The 21,570-nt window shown below is 47.9% G+C and overlaps 1 protein-coding gene across 11 annotated transcripts in view; it reads right to left on the bottom strand.

The window, feature by feature from the left end:
* NUMA1 (nuclear mitotic apparatus protein 1) overlaps window positions 1-21,570 on the bottom strand; it is an 832,005-nt gene that overhangs the window by 277,814 nt on the left and 532,621 nt on the right. For 9 of the 11 annotated variants that reach the window (XM_078658631.1, XM_078658637.1, XM_078658630.1 and 6 more), the window contains exons 15-16: window positions 20,192-20,233; window positions 11,587-11,697 (exon numbers count right to left, since the gene is read on the bottom strand). In XM_078658631.1, the coding sequence (XP_078514757.1) occupies window positions 11,587-11,697; window positions 20,192-20,233 (153 nt within the window). The remainder of the gene's footprint in view (window positions 1-11,586; window positions 11,698-20,191; window positions 20,234-21,570) is intronic. The other 2 variants (XM_078658639.1, XM_078658638.1) reach the window with 1 other exon arrangement.

The raw sequence follows: 21,570 nt of genomic DNA, 5'->3' as shown, positions 1-21,570 counted from the left end.
CTCACCCACTGATGACTGAGACGCCGTCAAGCGGTGCCCCTCCGACGCCGGACCGGGCTGAAACGGGGGACAGCATCGAGGACGGCGCCGGGAGTGACACCATCGGGTCGTGCCAGAGGAGTCGTCGCGAGGTCAACTAGCGTCGACCGGATCCAGGCCTGGGTCCCCCGGGGGCCCTGCGACGTGGGGACGAAGTAGACTGCATCGGGGCCAAAGCCGCCAGCTCGCTAAGGCCCCTCGTCGGGTCTGCGGGGCCCGAAAGTGCGCCGGCAGGCCTCGACGAAGGGTAGTGAGTCCTCATAGCTACAAGGAAATCACGTACCTCCTCCGGCATCGCATGCAGTCCAGAGACCGATGGGTGTGGGACCGGACGCGACGCCTGCGGCTCCAGCAGAGCCAGGCTGATGGTGCCACCCAAACCTTCAGCTGAGTAGCGCGACCGGCGAGGGGAGTCAGAAGAGCGATGTTGCTTCTTCGACTTCTCTTTAGAGTGCCTCGCCTTACCTGAATGCGAGGACTTGGGAGTCCGACAAATGGTGCGGGCTCTGGCTCCGCGACCGGCCCCTCGACATCAGGCAGTGACAGGCGTCGCACGGTTTGAATCAAGGCATCCCTACCGGCACCAGGAGTCTAATCGACTGGGAAAAAAAGATAGCCAAAACAGGCCAAAAATGTAATAAAAAAATGACTAGGGTACAAGCTCTTCCCAGATTTGCGCTTGCTGGCGATGATAGAAGAACTGACGTCAGCGCGCGAGGGCGGTGTCTAAGCACTTAGACGACATCATCCCGGCAATTACGACGCAGACGGCTGACGCAGAGCCACAGAAGACTCCTACCGACGCGCAGGGGTACTGCTGACGGAAACTTTCCGTATCCAGTCTGATGCCTGGGGATATTCTAAGTTAAGGAATCGAACACTAACCTGTTTCTTTCAGATTTATTTTTTTAATCAATACGAGGTAGAACAGTTGTTACCATAACAGGGTTTCTCATGACCTTTACACCTTCCTCCCAAACATAATAAATTATGGGGATGGCATGGATTGACTTGTCTGTTCGTTAAAATCCTACAGAAAGCAGAGGGACGACTTGACCGATTTGCATGTGAAACCTTGTTACAGCACAGTCCATTAAAATATGAAAGCCCCCAATGTCCACTGGAGGCAAATCTAGAGGCTGTGGTGGCGACAGATGGGAGGGGGGAGGGGTCACGTAACTGTCCCAGTCATCTTGCAGAGGCTGAGGTTCCAGAATTTTGCCTTCCGTTTTATCATCTGATGATGATGGGGCTCCCTTGGTGGCACTGCGAGGAGCAGGTGTTCTCCTAGATGTAAGAGGTGGAGGGAAAGGCGTTGGAGTAGCAGGAGAGGTAGGCTGCGGTGGAGCCACTGGGTGCTCCTGTGGAGACTCAGGGAACTTTTTCCGGTATTCTTATAGCATGGCCTGAAGATCCTGAACTAATGACCTGGGTACTTGTACGTCACTATGTCTGGGCTGCGGATCAGTGTAGTGCTGGTAAGGTTCATAGTGCCTCTTAGAAGGCGGGGCAGAATGTTGGTGGTACTACTCTTCCTCTTCCATGGCATCCTCACTCGTGGACAGTGTAATGAACGATAAGATTCTAGTTGATGGGATCAGTGCATTGACAGATGCAGTTGTCGTATTCGCCATTGGTTGTCTCGTGGACGAGATGGTGGAGTCAGTCGTCGGCATCGAGAGGAGTCTTCTGCCTCGTCGACAGTTCTGAGGAAGACTAACACAGACACTGCCCAGCCTTAGTAGATGGTGTGCTGGGTTCAATGGAGGTGGCTTCTTAGGAGATCGGCTTCTTTTTCTCCTTTTTCAGAGTTTCTTTGAGGTGACTTGTCTTTATGTCCTTCCTGCTCTCTGCAAATGTCCCTTGGTCAGAGGCACTAGCCCTCTTGTGAGACTTCACAGAAGTATTACTGTCTTCCTCAGAAGATTTGCGCCTTAGCCTTCTTGTTGGGATGTGAGGGTGCTCGCCCTCTTCCATCAGTATGGGCTCTTCACTACTGCTCTCCAAGTCGATTGAATCCCTGGATTCCCAATTTCTTAATATTTCGGCCCACGGTTCAGCCAGGGGGTTGCGCCGTTTTGGTATTCTATCCTTTCTGACTAATGCTCTTTCCTCTGCTCTGGCCCAAATCGAAAGTTGTTTTTCCGATATAGCCACCCTCGGGCCTTCCTGTGAGCGGCATCTGCGAGCTATTTTTCTTTTTTGCTAGGATCAAATCTAAATTCATAAACCTATGACCAATTTTTCGGGCCTTGGGTCTCGGAAAGAGCCAAGAGGGCAAACCTCAGGACTGCATCTAAGTGTACGTGCTAATACTCCATTAAAGGTCTCAATTATCTTCAGCCAGTAACCTTGTATTTCTGTGCAGCTCCACACCATGTGTGAGAAATTAGCCTCTAATTCTTCACAACAGGGCACGCCTTGTCAGCAGTCGCATACATGATATTGAGCCTATTGGGCGTGGGATATGCCATGTACAGTATATAAAACTATCAATTTGAAATTAGAATTCCTAGATACCTTTCCAATGTTCAAGGGATTTCCTCCATTCTATGTCAGATAAAGGTCTAGCGATTAATTCCCCCCATTTCTCTTGTAGATGGGTCAGGTTCGAAGTTGTCAATTCTATTATCGTTTTATACAACCTTTACCAGGTGTCTGGCTGTTCCCAGTGTTATCGTTGCATGGAGTAACGTGTGTGTGTGTCTGGCTCATGTGTGTCCCTACCCCAAAGCGTGGCCATAGCCCACCTAACTGCATGATAATTTAGAAATTGACATGGACCTAGGTTGTGATATTCCACAAACTCCAAAAGGGGCAGGGGCAGGAAACCCCCCCCCCCTTCCTGATAACAGTCTCGGACTGTGGTCACCCCAGCATTAAACGATACTCTCAGGTGACCTTGTGTAAAGGGGCACATGTCTCCCTCCCTGGGTAATCCCACTATTGGTCGGTCAGGTGCATATAATGGGAGTTCCACTGCCCGTCTTTGGCATCTGTCCCAGCATTTCAGGGCCACCGCTAACAGCACTTGCTTGTGTGTAATCTCATATTTAGTTTGCAGCATTCTGGGTGTGAGAAGTTGGCCTGATATTTGATGCTCACTAGTTCTAGTGATCACCTTGTATCAGTCCAAACAACCCTTATGGTGATTGGTTGTAAGTCAACCTTATAGACCAGCTATCCTAATGGTAGCATGGACAAAGCAGTCTTAGGCTAAACTCTTTTGGCATGTGAAGCGAGCTGTTTTACCACAATATAACCCCTTTAATACCAGATGAAAGGACACCACACAGGTTGTGAAAATAAACAGTATATTTATTAATAACAAACACCTCTGAGCTCTTTATAAGGTCAGAGGGCTAAGCACATGACAATCTCTTAGGAAAAATACGATTAAGTTGCACAAATTACAATGGTGCCCTAAGGACACGACAAACCATATACTAAGTAAGTGGAATGTGAAAGTCGATAGAAGGAATGGAGCTGTCCAGAGGCTGTAGGATCGATGGGACCACACTACACTAACTCTAGGTAAGTAATAGGAGGCCCACGGAACGCGTGTGCAGAGTGTGAACTTACACGCGAGATGCGTAACAACGTCTATGGACAGTACAGTTCAAGTTAAACAACGGACAATCCTGACTAGGTAGGACTAAAACGACTGTGGAACTGGACACTAGGACAGTTAAACTACCCTTGAGCACTGAAATGCTCTTGTTACCTCATCCACGGGTGCATAGGTGCCAAAGTGTGTCTGGTTCTCGTGTTGAAGTCAATGGAGCCTGAAAGAAAAGATGCTGCAGGCGACCAGGAGGAAGATGTCCGGTGCGATCCAAGGGTGGTTCGGTGAAGAAGAGGACCTGAAAGCAGAGGGGACAATGTTCAAAGTCACTAGCCAGTGACTTGAGTGGAACCAGGAAGGAACCAGATGTCGTCGTCGCGATCAGGTGAAGAGTGGACGCTTGACTCTGCAGCCACGTGGACCAGGAGGTGTCTTCGACGACCAAGATGGAGGCACGAGCTGTCCCACGCAGGCTCTCGCTGTCGGCGGTGTTGGATCCGGAATCGGCATCAACAGGCCTTGGCAAAGGCAACCTACGCGGTGAGTGGAGAAAGCGTCTGCTGCGGACTAGGAGAGTCCGGGGTGCCCCTCTTTTGGAAGGGAGCAAGGGCAAGTCTGGAGCAACCAGACCAGCAGCAAAGATTTCAAAGTTCGTCGTCTAGGAGGCCACTAGCCAGCCGGCAAGTGACCAGACAACGCGTCAAGCAGCAAACAAGCAGAAGGGCCCCACGCAGATCTCGTGGATGCTGGAGGGCTGATCTTCGGGGCAGGGGCTGCTCGGGGATGGGGCTTCTCAGTCCCCAAAGCACTTGGTCGAGTTTACCTCGGGAGTCGTGCTGGAAGCGAAGTGCAGTTTCTGTCAAGATGGCCAGTCCCACGTGTCTCGTCGCACCCACGGGTCTCAGCTTTGCTGCAGATGTGAGTTGAGGTCAGAGAGGTCTGGGAATCCGGGTGTCGTCGGGCTCTGAAGTCTGGATCCTCGAGGGACGACGACAAAGTGAAGCCGCTGGACGCTTGATGGTGACTGCTTGTGCAGGGTGGACACTCCTTGCCTACAAGGGAGGTTTCTTCAGTCTTCTGTGGAGCAGAACGTCGAAGTCCAGAGTTTCTTCTTGTAGAGTAGTTCAGGATTAATCTAACTTGGAATGGGACCAGCTCCTACCTTTATCCTGCTAAAGGGGGCTGCACTACTGACTAGGTCCCTCCCCTGAGTGGGACCAGGAAGGGGGTGGCTACACCCCCTATCCTTTGTCCGGTTTCGCGCCAGAGCTGGGGCAGGGATGCCCCAGCAACTGGTTTGAACCGGTGTATGCACAGGACACCTTGTGTGCCCCGGGCATGTCTCATTCCTTTCAGGCCTGTCCTACCCAATACACAAAATCCTGTCTGGGGTGGTGCTAGCACCTCCCAAGGCAGGAAACCCTTTGTCCAAGCCTCCCTCGCTGGAAGGACTCCCAGCAGCAGGAGGTCAGACTTGTGTCTGTGGTTGTGGCATCCATTTTGTGATGCCAAGGCTCGAGTTAACTTTAACCGGGGTTCTCAGTTACATACATGTCGTGCCCCTCTAGATGGGTGGAATGCTACCCCGTCGCCAGAATTGGTGAGGGGGTAGTATTCCAATTCGTATGACACCTTACTAGACATGTTTTGATAATGTTATACCAGAGTTAGCATTTAACCGCGAGGTTGATAATGCACTTATGAGTATATGGTATAGCGTTATAATGGAACAGCTATTAGGACTTGGTTCCGCAAGCTGCAGACAGGCTCAGCTCATGCCAGAGCACCATCTCACATAATTCCAAGCACTCTGCCTTCAGGATTGATAAGGCCTGCCATAGGAGTGACTGATAGGAATATATGTGTCCATTTTAGGGTTAGATATAGGTATATTATATCTACAGCAAAGGGTGATTACACCACCTTGCCCCAGCTGTCTTGCAGCCAGTTGTGTCTATTTTAGATGGCAAGCAGGGGTGGCATAATACATGCTTCAGCCCCTGGCAGGCCCTGGGTACACCTATGCCCTGGATACCTAAGGTATACTGTACAGGGACTGATAAGGTGGCCCAGTACCAATTGGTAAATGCACCTAAGGTACATGGTTGTCAATTTAAAGAGAGAACAGCTAGGCTGTGGGTCTGATTAGCAGGCCCACAGCCAGGGAAAGTCGTAAACCAGTGAAGCAAAAAGCAAAAATCTGGGGTGACCATAGGATTGCAGACCCCACTCTCCTACACTGGGCAACAGCAATTTGTGAGGTGATTTCTCCACAAACGCCAGTCTCTCCCGTCCCAGTCGGTCTAGCCACTGTGACAGCCACTGGAGTTGTGCTGCAAGGTAGTTCGCCTCAAAATCTGGAGCATCCACCTCCCCTAAGTTTAGAGGTTTTCTTAGTGCCCTGATGGACACTCTGTGCCACCAGCCATCCCAAATCAGATCTCTTAGAGTGTCCATGTCTTTGAACCATTTCTTAGGAATTACAACCGGCAAATTCACAAAGTAATATAGCAATTTTGGTAACATTACCATTTTGGAAAGCGTTATTCTCGCTATGACAAGCAACTTGAGTGTCCGCCAAAAGGCCACGTTTGTTTTTAAGGCCCAAACAGCCCTCCCCAGGTTACCTTCCAAAAAATCTATCTGGCTATGGAATATCTCAATACCTAGATATGTGAATGAAGAAGGCAACCAGGTTAGTCTCTCTGGCAGGCCCATAGGTCTAGGAAGTGTGGGTCTCACCGGGAAAAACTGGGTCTTACGTTTGTTGATATTGAGTTCAGACAGTTTTGAAAATTCCTCTATGATATGAAACGTTTTTTGTAGGTCTTTCCCTCCATTTCCGATCTAAAGTAGGATATCGTAGGCATACAACGAAATCATATGCACAGATCTGTCTAATGTAATCTTGTATCTCTCCCCAGTTTGCCTAAAGCTCCATAGCCAGGGAGAAGAGCAGCAAAGATAATGGGCAGCCCTGCCTCGTTCCTATATAAATAGGATAAGGTACAGATACCACTCCACTCCACTCCACTCGTGCACACCCTTGATGTAGGACTCAAGCTCAGCAGACGCACCCACCTCAGCCACTCATCTCCCATGCCCATGGACATCATCACCTGAAGCAGGAAATCCAATTGCAGGGAATCAAATGCCTTTTCCAGGTCAACAGCTACGACCACCGCTTTAGGGTACATTGTCATATCTGTGTCGAATAATACCTAGTATAATCTCCTCAAGTTATTAGAGGTCGACCTGGTCGGGATAAACTCATTTTGATCAGCGTGAACTAGTCTTTCATATATGGCATTAATCTGGTGGCCAAAACCTTATTCAATATTTTAAAATCTAGATTCACCATCGACAGTGGCCTGAAGTCCGCCGTGCTCGGCAAATCTGACCTGGTTTTCCGCCGGGGACGTTCAGTGCCTTCCTGGTGGATGCAGGTAGTAGACCCCTCTGTAATGCAGCTGCATACATTTTGTCAAGGTGCGGGCCAGGGTGGCAACGCAAGTACTATAAAATTCTGCCGATGACCATCTGGTCCAGGTGTCTTTTCACTGGCAATTTCCCTAACTGCTGTGCTGATCTCTTACACCTTTGACCGCGGCCCCCAGGTTCTCCTGAGCTGTCTATTCTACCTCCCTGAGGTCCAAGCCCTTCAGGTATGCTACTAAATCAACTTCCCGTAGTGTTCCGGCCCTCCATACAATGCTACTAATAATCCCTGAACCTATCATTAATAATTTTAGGCTAAAAGTGTGTGCCCCTCAGGTGCCAATAAATTAGGAATCAGGGATCCATTAGTTCCAGGGCGGATCAGCCAGGCCAGCATCCTCCCAGCCTTACCATGTTTTTCTTGGTAGGATCATAGATCTAGAAGTCTCAATCTTTCCCAGGTCTCATTGTAGTTGCTTTAAGTCTGATAATAGTTTCCTATCCACCAGGATTTTCTCAGTAATTCTGTTTGGCGCCTCTAGCATTTGGAGCTCGTTATTGTCTGACCCATGCATCGACCCCTGATTACCACCTTAAAAGCGTCCAATACTATCAGGGGCTGGGGGGGGAGGGCTCACGGTACCCTGATTGGTTTGAAAGTAATTTGAGATGGCATAGGATAGCTTTTGTCTAAATCAATCATTCTCAAGGAGGCATGGGTCTAATCTCCACAACGGAATGGCTGCTCTCTCCAGGGTAGGAGCAAATCTTGAGAGGACTATGGTCAGATACAGAGCGCCCTAGATAGTCAGATCCCTCCATGTTGGCTGCCAGTTATTTGGAGCAAAGGAACATATCTAGTCTAGTGTGAAGGCCATACTGTGGAGAATAATAGGAGCATTCTCTCCGTTAGTCATTTTGTAAATGCCAAATAATCAGCAACTTCCATCTGGTCATCCAGTCCTTGAGATCCTTAGTTGTCGCACCTTTCAAAGGAGGGCTAGATCTATCTATATTGAGGTCTACTACACAATTATACCCTCCTCCTAAAATCAAATCCCTGCCGCCTTTTCATGAAAAAGGTCCAGGGAGGTGTTCGAGGAATTGAGTCTGGTCTTAGTTCAGGCAAATATACTTCCTACTGTTATTTCTCTCCCTCTCAGTCTCCCGTTCACTAGTACAAAGCGGACCTCTTTATCTAGAATTGTGTGTGTAGCGGGGAAAGGGGTTCCCGGATTGATCCAAAGGGACCCTGGGCATATGCCGAGTATACCGTCGCTAACAGCTGGCCTCTCCATCTACGTTTGAGCCTAGTGATTTCACTTGCCATTAGGTTTGTTTCTTGAAGCATCACCACCAGTGCCCACCTGCGTCTAATGTAACTTAGAATATTATACCTTTTGGTGGGAGAACCCATGCCCCTAATATTCTAGAAAATAAGCTTAAATTCTATCCACCCCCTCCCTCCACCAGACCCTAACACAGCCATTGAATGAGGAACCCCAGCCCTTGAATGAGGGACCGCAGTATAGCAAACAAACCCAAGAACTACAAACCCCAAACCAGAGAGCTGACGGGCAACGGCCAGCTGCACAAACCTGTAACCAAACATTAATACACATAGAACGCAACCTTCAACTCCCTTGGCGGGACACTGGTGGAGGGGAATGGCCGGAAGGGGGGAGGGAGTGTCAGTGGAGAGGAGAGTCAGTAAGAAGAGAAAAAAGTCCTGAAAAGAGGAAGGTGTTACTTCTGCCCCGGTACTCCAGCTCGAGGGGGAGGTCCAACATTGCTCGCCCCTAGGGAATGATGGTATGCATAGTCTTTTTAGTTCCAAGTTCTGTGTAACAAGTTGGGGGCTTTCAAATTTTTCCTAATTATAAAATATCTGTCGAACGTGGTGTAATATTCGGGATTTCTGTTTCAGTTCCTGTATCTTCTTCAGAGTCCGAAGATTGCGCAAGGTGCTCAGATAAGACCATGTTTTTTCTGCATTTTGGGATGCCATTAGCAATGCCACAGCTTGTAGGGCGGCCTTCCTGTCTTGTTGCGTCTGTGATATCATGGGTTTCTGTAGTACACACGGTTTCTTGGGGCATCTGTTTTGGCCCGCTGTGCGTTTCGAACTCCGAGGGCCCGGTTGTGGTTTGGGTAAGGGTATGACCTTTACGTACGCTTCAAGTCAGGTCCTCGGTTCCCTCTGGAGAGTGACAGAAATGTGTGAAGCCATCTCCAATATGATTGAGCTTTGCCGGAAAGATCAAGGAATACTGTAAGTCTGCCTCTCGTAAAGCCTTCACATCAATAAAGGAGGCTTGCACTTGTGCAGTGAAGTCCAGGAACATCAATATCTTATTGTTGTACAGTATGTAAGGCCCTCGAGATTTGGGTTGTTGTTGGATGAAGTCTCTTTCCTTAAAATGTTGTAGTTTGGCTACCACTAGTCTTGGCGGTCGCCCCGGGGCAGGTAGCTGTCCCGGGACATGATGGGCCCTTTCTATGGCAAAGAACTTCGAGAGCGAGTCAGGTGGCATTACGTTGTTCAGCCATTTTTCTAGAAACACTGTCATGTCCGTGCCCTCCGTCGCCTCTGGAATACCCACTATTCTAATATTATTCCTTCTGTTCCTCCTTTCTGCATCTTCAGCTCTACGTTCCAGTTAAGGCACTCTGGTTGTAAGACCATTCAGGCGAGCTTCTCCTTGTTTGAGTTCGGGCATAAGCTCCTCTACAGTAGTCTCCAATTGCTTAACTATCAGCCAGCTTCCAGTGCTCCACTTGTAGTAGACCCAGCCCCACCAACACGGCTCTTATATCTTGTTGGAGTGTCGCCTTGGTACCCGCTATGGCAGCAAGTACTTTGTCGAGATGAAGGTGTAACGCGGAATCAATGTTCATGGGGTCCCACTACTGTTTTCAGGGGGGACCGGAGAGAGATTTCTCGTGGCAGGTTCAGTTGCCCCCGTTTTGCTCTTTTGTTTCGGCATGGCCCAATTAACTTCAGGAGGGTTCAAGATCTTCCAGCACTTCGAAGGATTGAACTTCCTTGGCGGACCAAAGATGGGGGGCCCCCGTGTTATCTTGAGGGTAGCTCCTTTGCTTCAGTCACTCTTGCAGATTCAGTCACTCTAACCAGTTCTGGGGCCCCAGTTCTATTTTGCTGCTTATTCACACCTTGCATCTGGTTTACATCTCATTGAGACCCGCGATACAGTGTGGAAGCATATCAGAACTAGGCCCTGTGATCCAGCCCATAAAGTCTTACCGCCTTCAAAGTAGCTGAGCCCCAGTCACTCCAGGCAGGGCCGGCCGTCGGACAGAATTGAGGTCGGGAAGGTCCCTGCTCTCGGCATGATGTGGTGCGGTCCTCCATATTGCAGGTCCTAAAGGCATCACCCATGCCGCTGTGTTCTCCTTCGCAATCTCCAGGCTCCAGTTCCGTCTGCACTTCCACTAGTGGCACAGACGTGGGTTCAGGAAAGGGATTCTCCTCCCGGTGCGTTGAGGTACGAACCTCCGTAGCGCCGGTCCTGAAGGCGTCGCCCCGGCTGCTGCTTTCGCGCTCTCCAGGCCCACAATACTGTCGGCCTCATTGGGGCAGTTGCTCAATGCTCTAGGTCCCCTTCAGCTCAGGGTCCTTGTTTTTTTCACCTTGGACCTGTTGCAGAAGTTTAGGATATTTAATATATACCCATAGTCGGACAACTCTGCTCCGTTGGAGAATTGCAGGAATTTTGCCTGACCGGGACGGAGCTCAGCACCTACACTTCCGCCATCCTGGGGCTCCAAACCACGCCCCGTTCATTACCATTATAGACTATGACAGTGATACATACATCTTTACTATGGTACCTTTGGACTCCACTTCGATGGATGGGGATGATTTAAGCATGTGAAGTATTTAATGCATATTAAAAGACGAATAATTTATACAAGCCATGATAACTAGTTCTAGATTTAGAATTGCAGGTGTATTTATCTACTTAATATGTATGAATTTAAAACATTTGAACAGTTATTTTGAAAATAAATGAAATTATTCTAGAAGGTCCCCCCCGCCGAAAACAAGTACAGTAAAATTGATATAGAACAATTAATCATGATGGTGAGAATACTGTGCTTTACTATATTTTTTTCAAACTTCTACATTACTACAAGCTAACCAAAATATAGGATTTTCAGTGCATGCTTGGGATGAAGTCAGTTCTATCACCCCTTTTTTCAGAATATTGTCTCCACATTCAGGAGACAAAACACTTTACTGAAGATTAAGAGGTTAGAAGTATAGGTGCATCCCTGATCAAAGGGCCTGTAGAGCTGTATCTATTGGCTTTAATGTCACTATCCCCCAACGTCAGTAATTTTCAGTCATTCAACCACAAATTATGCAAGTCATGTTGAGAGGAGTGGTTGTTGTAGGCATACAGAATGGAGAGAGAGTGGGGGCATGAAGTAAAAATTATATAAATGAGGAATTGCACTACTAGATGAAAGTGAAAGTTGGCCTTTTTAGGATGTAGTCAAGCAGGACAAAAAAAGCTCACCTGTGCCTTGTAATGCTCTGCTGCCTGTTCTTTCTGAAGCAACTGCGCATGGACTTCTGCAAGCAGCTTCTTCTGATGCTGGACCTCTTCCTGCAATTCACCTTCACGCACCTGTAGCATTTAAAACAGCAGAACTGGAATGTGAAAATTATATTGTATAAGACCTATCACTCCCTCCGCTCCACAAATGTCAATAGAAGTAAGAACTATTTCAAACAAAGGCACAGTAAGCGAAACAGAAAATCGTTGTGTGCTTATGACCACAAGCACAAGTTACTTACTTGTGTAACGATATATCTGTAAGAGACATTAGTGATAGATTCCTTAGCTTAGAATATCCCAAGGCGTTAGACTGGATCCGGAAAGTTTTCGTCAGCAGTACCACTGCGCATCGGTAGGCCCCGTAAGTCGTTTGTGTCGTAGTCGCAGAGATGACGTCGCTGGACCTACTTAGACGCGCCCAGGCTCGCTGATGTCAGTTCTGCACACGACTTACCGCGCCAAGAACGCAGTCATGCAGGATACTGACCACTGGTGCACTGAAACTAGGGCTCCAAAGAACAAGTTGCTTACCTTCGGTAACGCTTTTTCTGGTGGATACAGTATCTGCCTGTGGATTCTCACCTTGTGAATATCCCCTGCGCCAGCAGCATTCGGACGTTTTTTGTAGCTCTCCACGCCGTGGAAGACGTCACAGAACCATGACTCCGCTTGCGACTCCGCTGACGTCACTGGAGCCATAAGCGAGCCTCGTCGGCGTGTTGACATCAGTTCTGCTCTTTTTTTCCGTGCCTTCGAGCACACGGACGGGCCAACACAAATATACGCAAGTACAGAGTATCAAAATCAACACAGAGTGTGAAATCAATGTAGTAAAGCAAACCGAATTAATCATTTCCATTGAAAACAGTTATAAATCAACATCATTGTAGGTATACAAGGGTGGACAACAGGGAGGCGGGTGGGTCAGTGAGGAATCCACAGGCAGATACTGTATCCACTAGAAAAAGCGTTACCGAAGGTAAGTAACTTGTTCTTTTGATGGATACATCTGCCAGTGGATTCCTCACCTTGTGAATAGAGTCCCACAGCAGTCCCCACTCCCGGAGGAGGGTGTCCACCCTTCTATACGAAAAAGTCCTGAAGGACAGAACGCGCTAAGTGTCCGTCCCTCCTCACTTCGGAATCTAAGCAGTAATGCTTCGCGAAAGTGTGAAGGGAGGCCCAAGTTGCCGCTCTACAAATGTCCTCAACAGGAACACCTCTAGATAAGGCAGATGTAGAAGACTTTGCCCTGGTAGAATGAGCTCTTAAACCCTCTGGAGGTTCCTTGCCGGCCAAAGAGTAACAAATCTTGATACACAAGACAATCCATCTGGAAAGTGTGCGCTTGTGCACCACTCTGCCTTTCCTGAAGCCAGCAAAGCCCACGAAGAGCTGGTCATCCACACGATAGTCTTTAGTCATATCAAGGTAAAAACTCACCACCCTGGGTCCAAACGGTGAAGCCGCTCCTCCTCCTTGGAAGGGTGAGGGGGAGGATAGAATGAAGGAAGGGTAGTGGACTGCCTCAGATGGAAGGGAGTTACCACCTTAGGCAGAAAAGCAGCCCTGTTCCTGAGAACCATTTTAACAGCATGAATAGTCAAGAATGGTGGTTTTGAACTCAGAGCTTGAAGCTCACTTACCCTCCTTGCCGAGGTAATGGCAACAAGAAATACAGTTTTTAAAGACAATAGTCTCAAGGGACCCTTCTGTAAGGGCTCGAAGGGATAAATAGTCCTTCACAGTAAAAACCCTGCTGGGCTAGAGAAAGAGCAAATTGAAGGATGTTGCATAAACAAGCCCTCAAAGGGTCAATAGACTTCTCTCCACATCAGTGATCAAATTCTGACCACCTATAGGAATAGATAGACTTGGTGGAGACATATCTGGCGGACAAAATAACGTCCACCACGTCAGAAGGAAGAGAAAAAGAATTCAGGTTGCCCCGTTCTATCTCCAGGCATGAAGGTGTAAGCTCTGGAGGCGGGGTTGTAGAACCTGCAACTGCGAGAGGAGGTCTGCCCTGAGAGGGAGACGGAGCGGAGGGCATGAGGAGAGGTGGAGCAGATCTGTATACCACACCCTTCTTGGCCAATCCGGGGCGATCAATATGACTTGGGCCCGGTCTTGGCGAATCTTCCTCAGAACCCAAGGAAACAAGGGTATGGGAGGAAACGTGCAAAAGAGACGCGAGTCCCATCTCAAATGAAATGGGTCCCCTAATGCTCCCCGTAACGGATACTGGAGACTGCAGAATGACGGGCAGTGAGCGTTCTCGTGAGTGGCAAACAGGTCCACCCGAAGAGTTCCCCACGTCCGGAAGACGTGACGAACCACCTCTGGATGAAGCCTCCACTCGTGGTATGCAGAGTACTGCCGACTAGACTGTCTGCACGCACGTTCAGAACTTCGGCCAGATGATTTGCCGTCAGAAATCTGATGGTCCCGAACCCAGGACCAGAGGCGCAGAGTCTCTCAGCAGAGACAATGCGACCCCACTCCTCCCTGCTAGTTGACGTACCACATCGCGGAAGTGTTGCCTGTCTGGACTTGAACCGACTGACCGCGAAGGGAAGGGAGGAAGGCCTTGAGCGTCAAACCTATCGCCAGCAATTCTAGAAGGTTGATCTGAAGCAACCTTTCCTCTGGAGACCAAATACCCTTGATCTCCAGATCCCCCAGATGAGCACCCCACCCTAGAGTGGAGGCATCCGGCATCCGTGGCCACTGACTGAGGTAGATGGAAGGGCTTCCCTTAAGCCCTCCACGCTCCACCAAGACAGATTCGCTGCAGCTTCTCTGAAGATCCACACAGACTCCGAGATCTCAGTTGTGTTGACACCACTGCCTGCGGAGGCACCACTGGAGCGCCCTCATGTGCCAGAGTGCATGGTCGACCAACAGAAGGCAGGAAGCAAACAAACCGAGCATACGAAGGACCTTCAGGACTGGAACAACCGCTCCCCTGTGAAACAATGGAATAATTTCCTGAATGTCGAGAATCCTTTGTGGAGGAGAGAATGCTCGACACACAGTAGCACGTTGAGGGAAAACCCCATCAAATGCAGGAGGTCGGCCTTATTCTGGAAGTGGGAAACTGCCTGGGGCGAGCCCGCCTTCAGCAGCCAGTCGTCGAGATAGGGGAAGATTGAAACCCCTGATCTGCGCAGATAAGCTGCGACCACAGCCATCACTTTTGTGAACACCAGTGGGGTGCTGGTGAGGCCAAAAGGGAGCACGGTGAACTGAAAGTGCTTGTGGCCTACCGTGAACCGCAGATGAAGCTGGTGGGCCGGTAGGAAGGGGATATGAAAATACACGTCCTGCAGGTCTAATGCTACCATCCAGTGTTGCGGGTCGAAGGCAGACAACACTTGAGCAAGTGTGAGCATCTTGAACTTCTCCTTTCGGAGGAAGCGATTGACGTTCCGATGGTCTAAGACGGGACACAGGCTTTTGTCCTTCTTTGTAACCAAGAAGTAGTGGGAGTAACAACCACATCCGGACAATTTGCAGAACCCACCTGTCTGATTTGATGGTGCGCCAGTGGTGAAGGTGATGGCGAATCCTGCCACATACTGGCGTCTGGTGGGCCTGTAGCACTAGACTAGGAAGGTTTGGAGGAAGTGGCAGCAGGTGGGATGGTAGACTGACCCGCACGCTGGCCCTGTGACCCGCCTCTGCTGGTCCAAAGTCCGCGGCTGCGCTGAGAATGTTGCCGCGCAGGCTTGTGGCTCTGAAATGAACATGCTTGGGCGCCCCTTCTTGACCACGAAAGAAGCAAAAAGCAGAAGCGAAAGGAGTGCGTGTGGCCGAAAGGCCTAAGGACTAGGCCATAGCCCGAGAGTCCTTAAAACGCTCCAACGCGCAATCCGCCTTATCGCCGAACAGGCGAGAGCCATCAATGGGCATGTCCATCAACGTGCTCTGGACAACCCCAGAAAAGCCAGTTCTTAGCCAGGCATGGCAGCGTAGCGCCACTGTCGTGGAAATCGCCCTGCCCGGTGAGTCAGCAGTGTCAAGACCACAACAGATCATGAACTTGGCTGGCCTCCACCAGACACTGAGGTCTTACCTGCGCAACCTTATCCCACACAGAATGGGAAGAACAGCACAAGAGACATGCGGTGTTCACAGACCGCAGTCCTGAACTGGCGGAAGAAAAAATCTTCCCAAACTGCTCCAGTTTCTTGGATTCCCTGTCCGGTGGTGGGTAAGCGAACATGCTCAGGGACGCAGAGGCTTGGACAATCAAGCTCTCAGGGGCAGGGTCTTCGGAGAGGAAAACTGAGTCGCCCGGGGCCGGGCGATGGCATCGGGCCACGTTCTTATCCACACGAGCCCCTGTGTTGGGCCTGGACCAGGTGCCCAAATGAAAGTTCGAGAGTGCATCATTAAAAGGCAGCAACGGCTCCCTAGAAGAAGACGCCAACCAAAGCACCTCTGTCAGGAGATTAGTCCTGACGGCCACGGTAGGAAGCTCGAGGTGGAGAGCCTCTGCCACCCTACGCTACACCATAGAGTAGTAGCCACTCTCCTCCGTAGCCATGGTAGGAGGAGACAGGAGCCAGGTTCAGGAGTACAATCCTGCTCACTTGCATCCCCCAGATCCTCATCCCAGTCCGGGTCTAACTCACATTGTGCTGCAAAAAGTTCCTCGGACGCATCCCAGTCCTCCACAGACAAACGAACAGGTGGAACATAAGGAGGTGGTTGGAGAAAGGGATAGAAATTCCCAAAGGCCGTTGGAATCGGCGTCGGTCGACACCCCTCCGGCACAGTCTCCGCGACGGGGAGGAAGCCAGGGATGGCATCAGTCGGAGCAGATGCCGGGGCCGCGCCATCGACGGAGCTCGTACCGGGCCAACCGACAAGGACGGGGATCCATGCGTGGACCCCATGGGGTCTCACAGCATTGAGACAGACGATGAAGAGGTCGGCCCGGTGACGTCGAAGGGTATTAAGGCGCACCGGTGGGGCCAGACGGTCCAAAGACACGCGCCATAGCTGACAGGAACTCCTGCAGCTGGGCCGGAGTTGCCGATGGACCCGGAAAGGGCAGTTAGGCAACTGTAGAGGCTCCGCCGGAGCAGCAAGGGCGGAGCCACCCGCACCCTCAGCCGTGTCACGCAACCTGCTAGGTGAAGAGCGACATCGCTTCACCTTAACTGCCTCAGAGTGCGGAGACTTCGAATGGTGGCGATTGCTCCACGGCCGGTCCCTCAACCTCCCACGGGACCTGGAACGGTGTAGAACCGACTCACGGGCCTCTAGCCACTTTTGGGACCGCTCCCGCAAAGTTTTCAGAGCCAATGCCCGGCAGTGGGGGCACGACTCGGAGTCGTGGTCGGGCCCCAGGCAGTAGAGATACTCACGGTGCAGGTCCGTCACCGACATCGTGCCGGGACAGACAGCGCAAGACTTAAAACCGGGCATCCCTATGCACCTGGAGTGAAAGTACTCAAAAAACAGACAAAAGTCCCCAAAAACTCAGTTAAAAAATGACTGGGGGTACCGCGCTCTCCCGATCTGCGCTTGCCGGCGCGGAAAAGAAAGAACTGAAGTCAGCACACGTTGGCGCGTCTAAGTAGCTCCCGCGACGTCAGCTCGGCGACTACAACACCATTGACATAGGTGGAGCCGTATGACGACGCCTACCGACACGCATGGGTACTGCGGATAAAAACTTTCCGGATCCAGTCTGACACCTGGGGATATTTTAAGGTAAGGAATCTATCACTAACTTGTCTCTTCCAGATATATCGATCCTAAATCAATGAAACTTAAAATGTACTAACATTTTCATAAAGACAATAGCAAGTAAGTATCTTCATCACATAAATAAGTAATGTAATCACTAGCAGCATAAAATAGGGAAAGAAAACTTTCTTAAACACCTTTGCTATAAATCGATCATCCTGAGTGCAGATATGAAATTTACTTTTGTTCATGGCAGGCAGAATCCAAGATCTGCACTCTCCCTCAACCCAACATCCATAATTACCCAAAAACTCTTATCAATTTTTCCTAGTACAGTACTAGCAAGGTGGCTAATGGCACTTTCTTTAAACGCTGCCAAAACAAAATATACCCAACCCCTTTGTCCCTACCCTTTAAAGCAGGTTTAGATTTTCCAGAATCTAACAACAAACATACAACTTTGATTCCAACTTGCATTTAGCTTATACTTCTGGGTTTTGGAGACTTTGTCTTGATGGCTTAAATTCTTATTTAACTCTTCAAACTACAAGGAAAGGAAAAGGTCAAGCATACTTGCAGGACCCGCGCTTCACGTAGGTGATCTATGCTACAATGTTCTCCAACAATGGCACTAGCGTTGGTGGTGTTACTTTTCCTCTTATATTTTAAACTCCTTGCTCGGTTAATGTCAGGACGTTTGCTTACGTTACCTAAAATTGAAATTCTATCTCATCTTTCTATGCTCCTAATATGGCCTCATCCAAATCACTTGTCTAACAATGCTGTGATACTTAAATATAATTTTATGGACATTTATATTATATTTTTTTTATGGATAATCCACACATCATCTCCCATTACTTGTACTAACAACTGGAGTAACGAGGTAAAACCAATAAGTCATGACTTACAACTATCTGTACATGGTAACACTCTGGGTTAAGTAGAAATTATTAAGTGAGTCAAAGAACAACATCACTCAATGATCCATACTATAGGCAAAAGAACATGATAAAGATCTAAAATGGTCCCTTTAGTATAAATAAGTCACAGTTCATCTTGCCTGAACTGTAAATGTTTTAAAGTAAGGAAGGGAAGAATGGGCTAATTCTAGATTCCTTTTTGGAAAATGTTGATATTATCCACGTTATAGGTTCCACTCACATTTGTCATGTACTAAAAAAGCAAAAGATGAAGCGGCAGAAACAAGCAAACAGCTGCAATCAATTATACAAAGCAGGTGTGATCACTGTAACAATCAAGTGGAGCAAGCAAAGAAGTGTTTCCAATGCAAGCAAGGAAAGACTGCATGCACTCGGATGAAAACTAAGGAGCAAAGAATTTCTTCTTCTTAATAGGAAGGTGCGATTTTAGGAAATATCAGTGGCTAGCCCCAGAGTAAATCGGTTAGCTGGAAAATGTAAATTCCTGTACGTCTGCAAACACTGGTTCAGTTTCAGTTTAGACTGGCACCTCACCACCCAAACAGCTTTGAAAGCTGTTTGACAAATGGATTTTAGTTTAACATCCAAGAAGCACTATACTAGGCAAGATAATCGTTGCCCAGAACACACATTTTTAGTCTTCAGTGCTTCAATATATATTAATGATTGCAAAACAGACAAACCAAGGAGGTAGTAGATGATTGGCTTTGCATTGATGCTCCTTTCCTTGCGCAATGGCACTCTTGAATGGCCCTATGTGGAACACTGCATGTCGCTTAGGACTATTTACAGTTAGATGGAAGATTCCACGGCTTGACACCGAATATCAGGTTTCTCCAGGGGAAAGCATTCAGGAGTGGATTTTCTTCTGTCAGTCGATAAAAATAAATGCAAATGTGTGCAGGTTGTTGGATGCATAATTGACAGCATGCTTTAAAGGACTGATGAAGTAATTAACACGTAAGTATTTACATACTTATGACTGGTCTGTAAAGTATTTCAAATTACTGAATATTTTCTTGACTTAACATTCCTTTCCCAGTTTGTGACTGGATTTTCAAGCGGTGAATAACAAATTTAACTCTTGAAAACTGAATGAAGGGGTCTAAACTATTCATAAAATAATTTTCAGAACAAAGTCAACCCTTCCAACTATCCTCATAGCAGTCTGACAAGTATGATGATGCATATTTTACAGGGCTAATGGTGTTTTTTAAGTAATCCGTAATTGTTACGTGGCCACAACTCCTATTAGAACTAGTTCAGATTCATTGTAGTTTAAGGATGGATGTGGGATGAACATAAGGCCTTATGCGCTTTGTACAGCGGAATATAAACCCTATGACGTTCTTCAATGCATCGAAGAAAGAGGCAGAAGGCTATCAGGAGTTCTTATGCCATCATTATTTAGTACATTTCAGCCTGGAAGTGTATGTGGTCATAATCCTCATGCAAATTGTCACATCCAAGAACACTGGGATTAGAACTTGGAATAGAAGAATATTCACTCTGATTCAAAACAATATTTCTATTTGCAAGATTAGCAGATGCACTGTTGGGAGCAGGGTGCAGAATATTGGGGGCTGCAGGAGGGGGGAGGGCTGGAAGCAAAAAGATGCTGACCTGTGTAATGGCATGGAGACTCCGAAAGGAGCAGGTGCCACCTTCTTGTACATTAAGATGTGCATGAGTTGGGTGTTTGAAGCAGTGGTTAGCATTCATGATCCAATGATGCACGTAAAAAGCCCTGGGCAGCACATCGATTATCTTGAAATCATAGGGTCCCACTGCAAACAGTCGACAAGAAAATGGCAGCCATACTTGATACAGGCTGATGGTGTTAAGACTGCCAAGGTTAGCTGCATGCACGGTCACCGCTTAAGCAGCTGAAGGTGTATGTTCTCTAAATAGGTTACCTGTTTAGTTTGTTCATTCTTTGATAGCTCTAGACGTTCAACCTGTAACAAAGGAACAAGGAACAAATTAAACAATTTTAAATATTTTGGTAATATTGCAGAAGTGCTTGAGGAATTGTGGTGCTCAATTAAAGTGCTACCACTCACACAACATTAATAGGAGTGTGCCAGTTCACGTTTAGAAAGAAGCATACCATTGTTTCCCAACACTAGGGCGTCAGGTGGAAAAATGTCAGTTTGCTTAGGGTATAAATCACAAGAAGATGCGACACCCTGCACTCCTGAGTATATATAAACTTTAACTCTCAAAATTCCTCCTTAATCTTAGTTGAAAATGGTGCTGCCACTCAAACTGACCGGCTCTAGTGAGTGACAAACTATACAACCAAACGGCTACTGTTTGAGGATGGCGCACTTTTCACACGCCCCTCATGGGTGCATTTATGTGCAGAAAAATCAAGGAAGAAGCTTGTTATTAAAAGACAACGTCTTCAAGAAACAGAACTTTTTGATTCATTACGTGGATGGAACAAAATTTGTAATCGACATTAAATTTGTAAATTTGAGCTTAAGTCTGCATTTAGGAAGTGTGCACAGGGAAAATTGTGTTTCAGAAAATGCACCCATGAGGGGCGTGTGAAAAGTGCGCCATTCTCAAACAGTAGCTGTTTGGTTGTATAGTTTGCTTAGGGTACCTGAAATGCTTAGACTGACTCTGCAAGTTGAAAAAGGATCACAAGTAATATCCTGGAGCCTGTAGAAAGACCAGGAACTTCTTCAGTAGTGTGTCAGACTGGTCCACGAAGTTTAAATCGATACAAAACAGGGGGACATCTCACATGCAGTCTCAACAACAAAATCAGTTTTTTCAACATGTACTTCATGCTTTATTCTCATTTCTGTATGTGTGAAAAAAACTGCTTTGGATTTTAGCTATGGGAGGATTGTGCTTTGTTTAATGTAAAAGACTCCAGTGATTCAGAGTAATCCTAGTTATGCTGCTGTGTAACTTTTACATTCAGCTTCCACTAAATTGCTATCGAGTTTGCTCCTCAAGCAGGAAATAACTTGAGAGCTTTAAAAGGTTCATCGCTGAAGAAGGTACCAGGAGAAATACTGTAATCATTGCTGTCAACTAGCAGAATGATGCATGCAAAACGGATGAAGTGGTCTATTCAGTCTTATGAAGAATTAACTTCATTGTGCCGAGGATTTTACACTCCTCCAATATGACCCACCTTGCATCTTTTACTGCTCTCTAAGTTCAAGAATGGAAAGGTGATAGGACTGTTAGGAAGGGTCACTGCGGTTTAGCGAAAGGAACGTTACAGAAAAAAACATTGGAAATCTTGACAACCAACCCGGAGCCTAAGCTTTTG

Source organism: Lissotriton helveticus, chromosome 8 (genome assembly GCF_964261635.1).
Source record: "Lissotriton helveticus chromosome 8, aLisHel1.1, whole genome shotgun sequence".
Taxonomy (NCBI): domain Eukaryota; kingdom Metazoa; phylum Chordata; class Amphibia; order Caudata; family Salamandridae; genus Lissotriton; species Lissotriton helveticus.
This window is presented reverse-complemented; position numbering and strand designations above follow the sequence as displayed.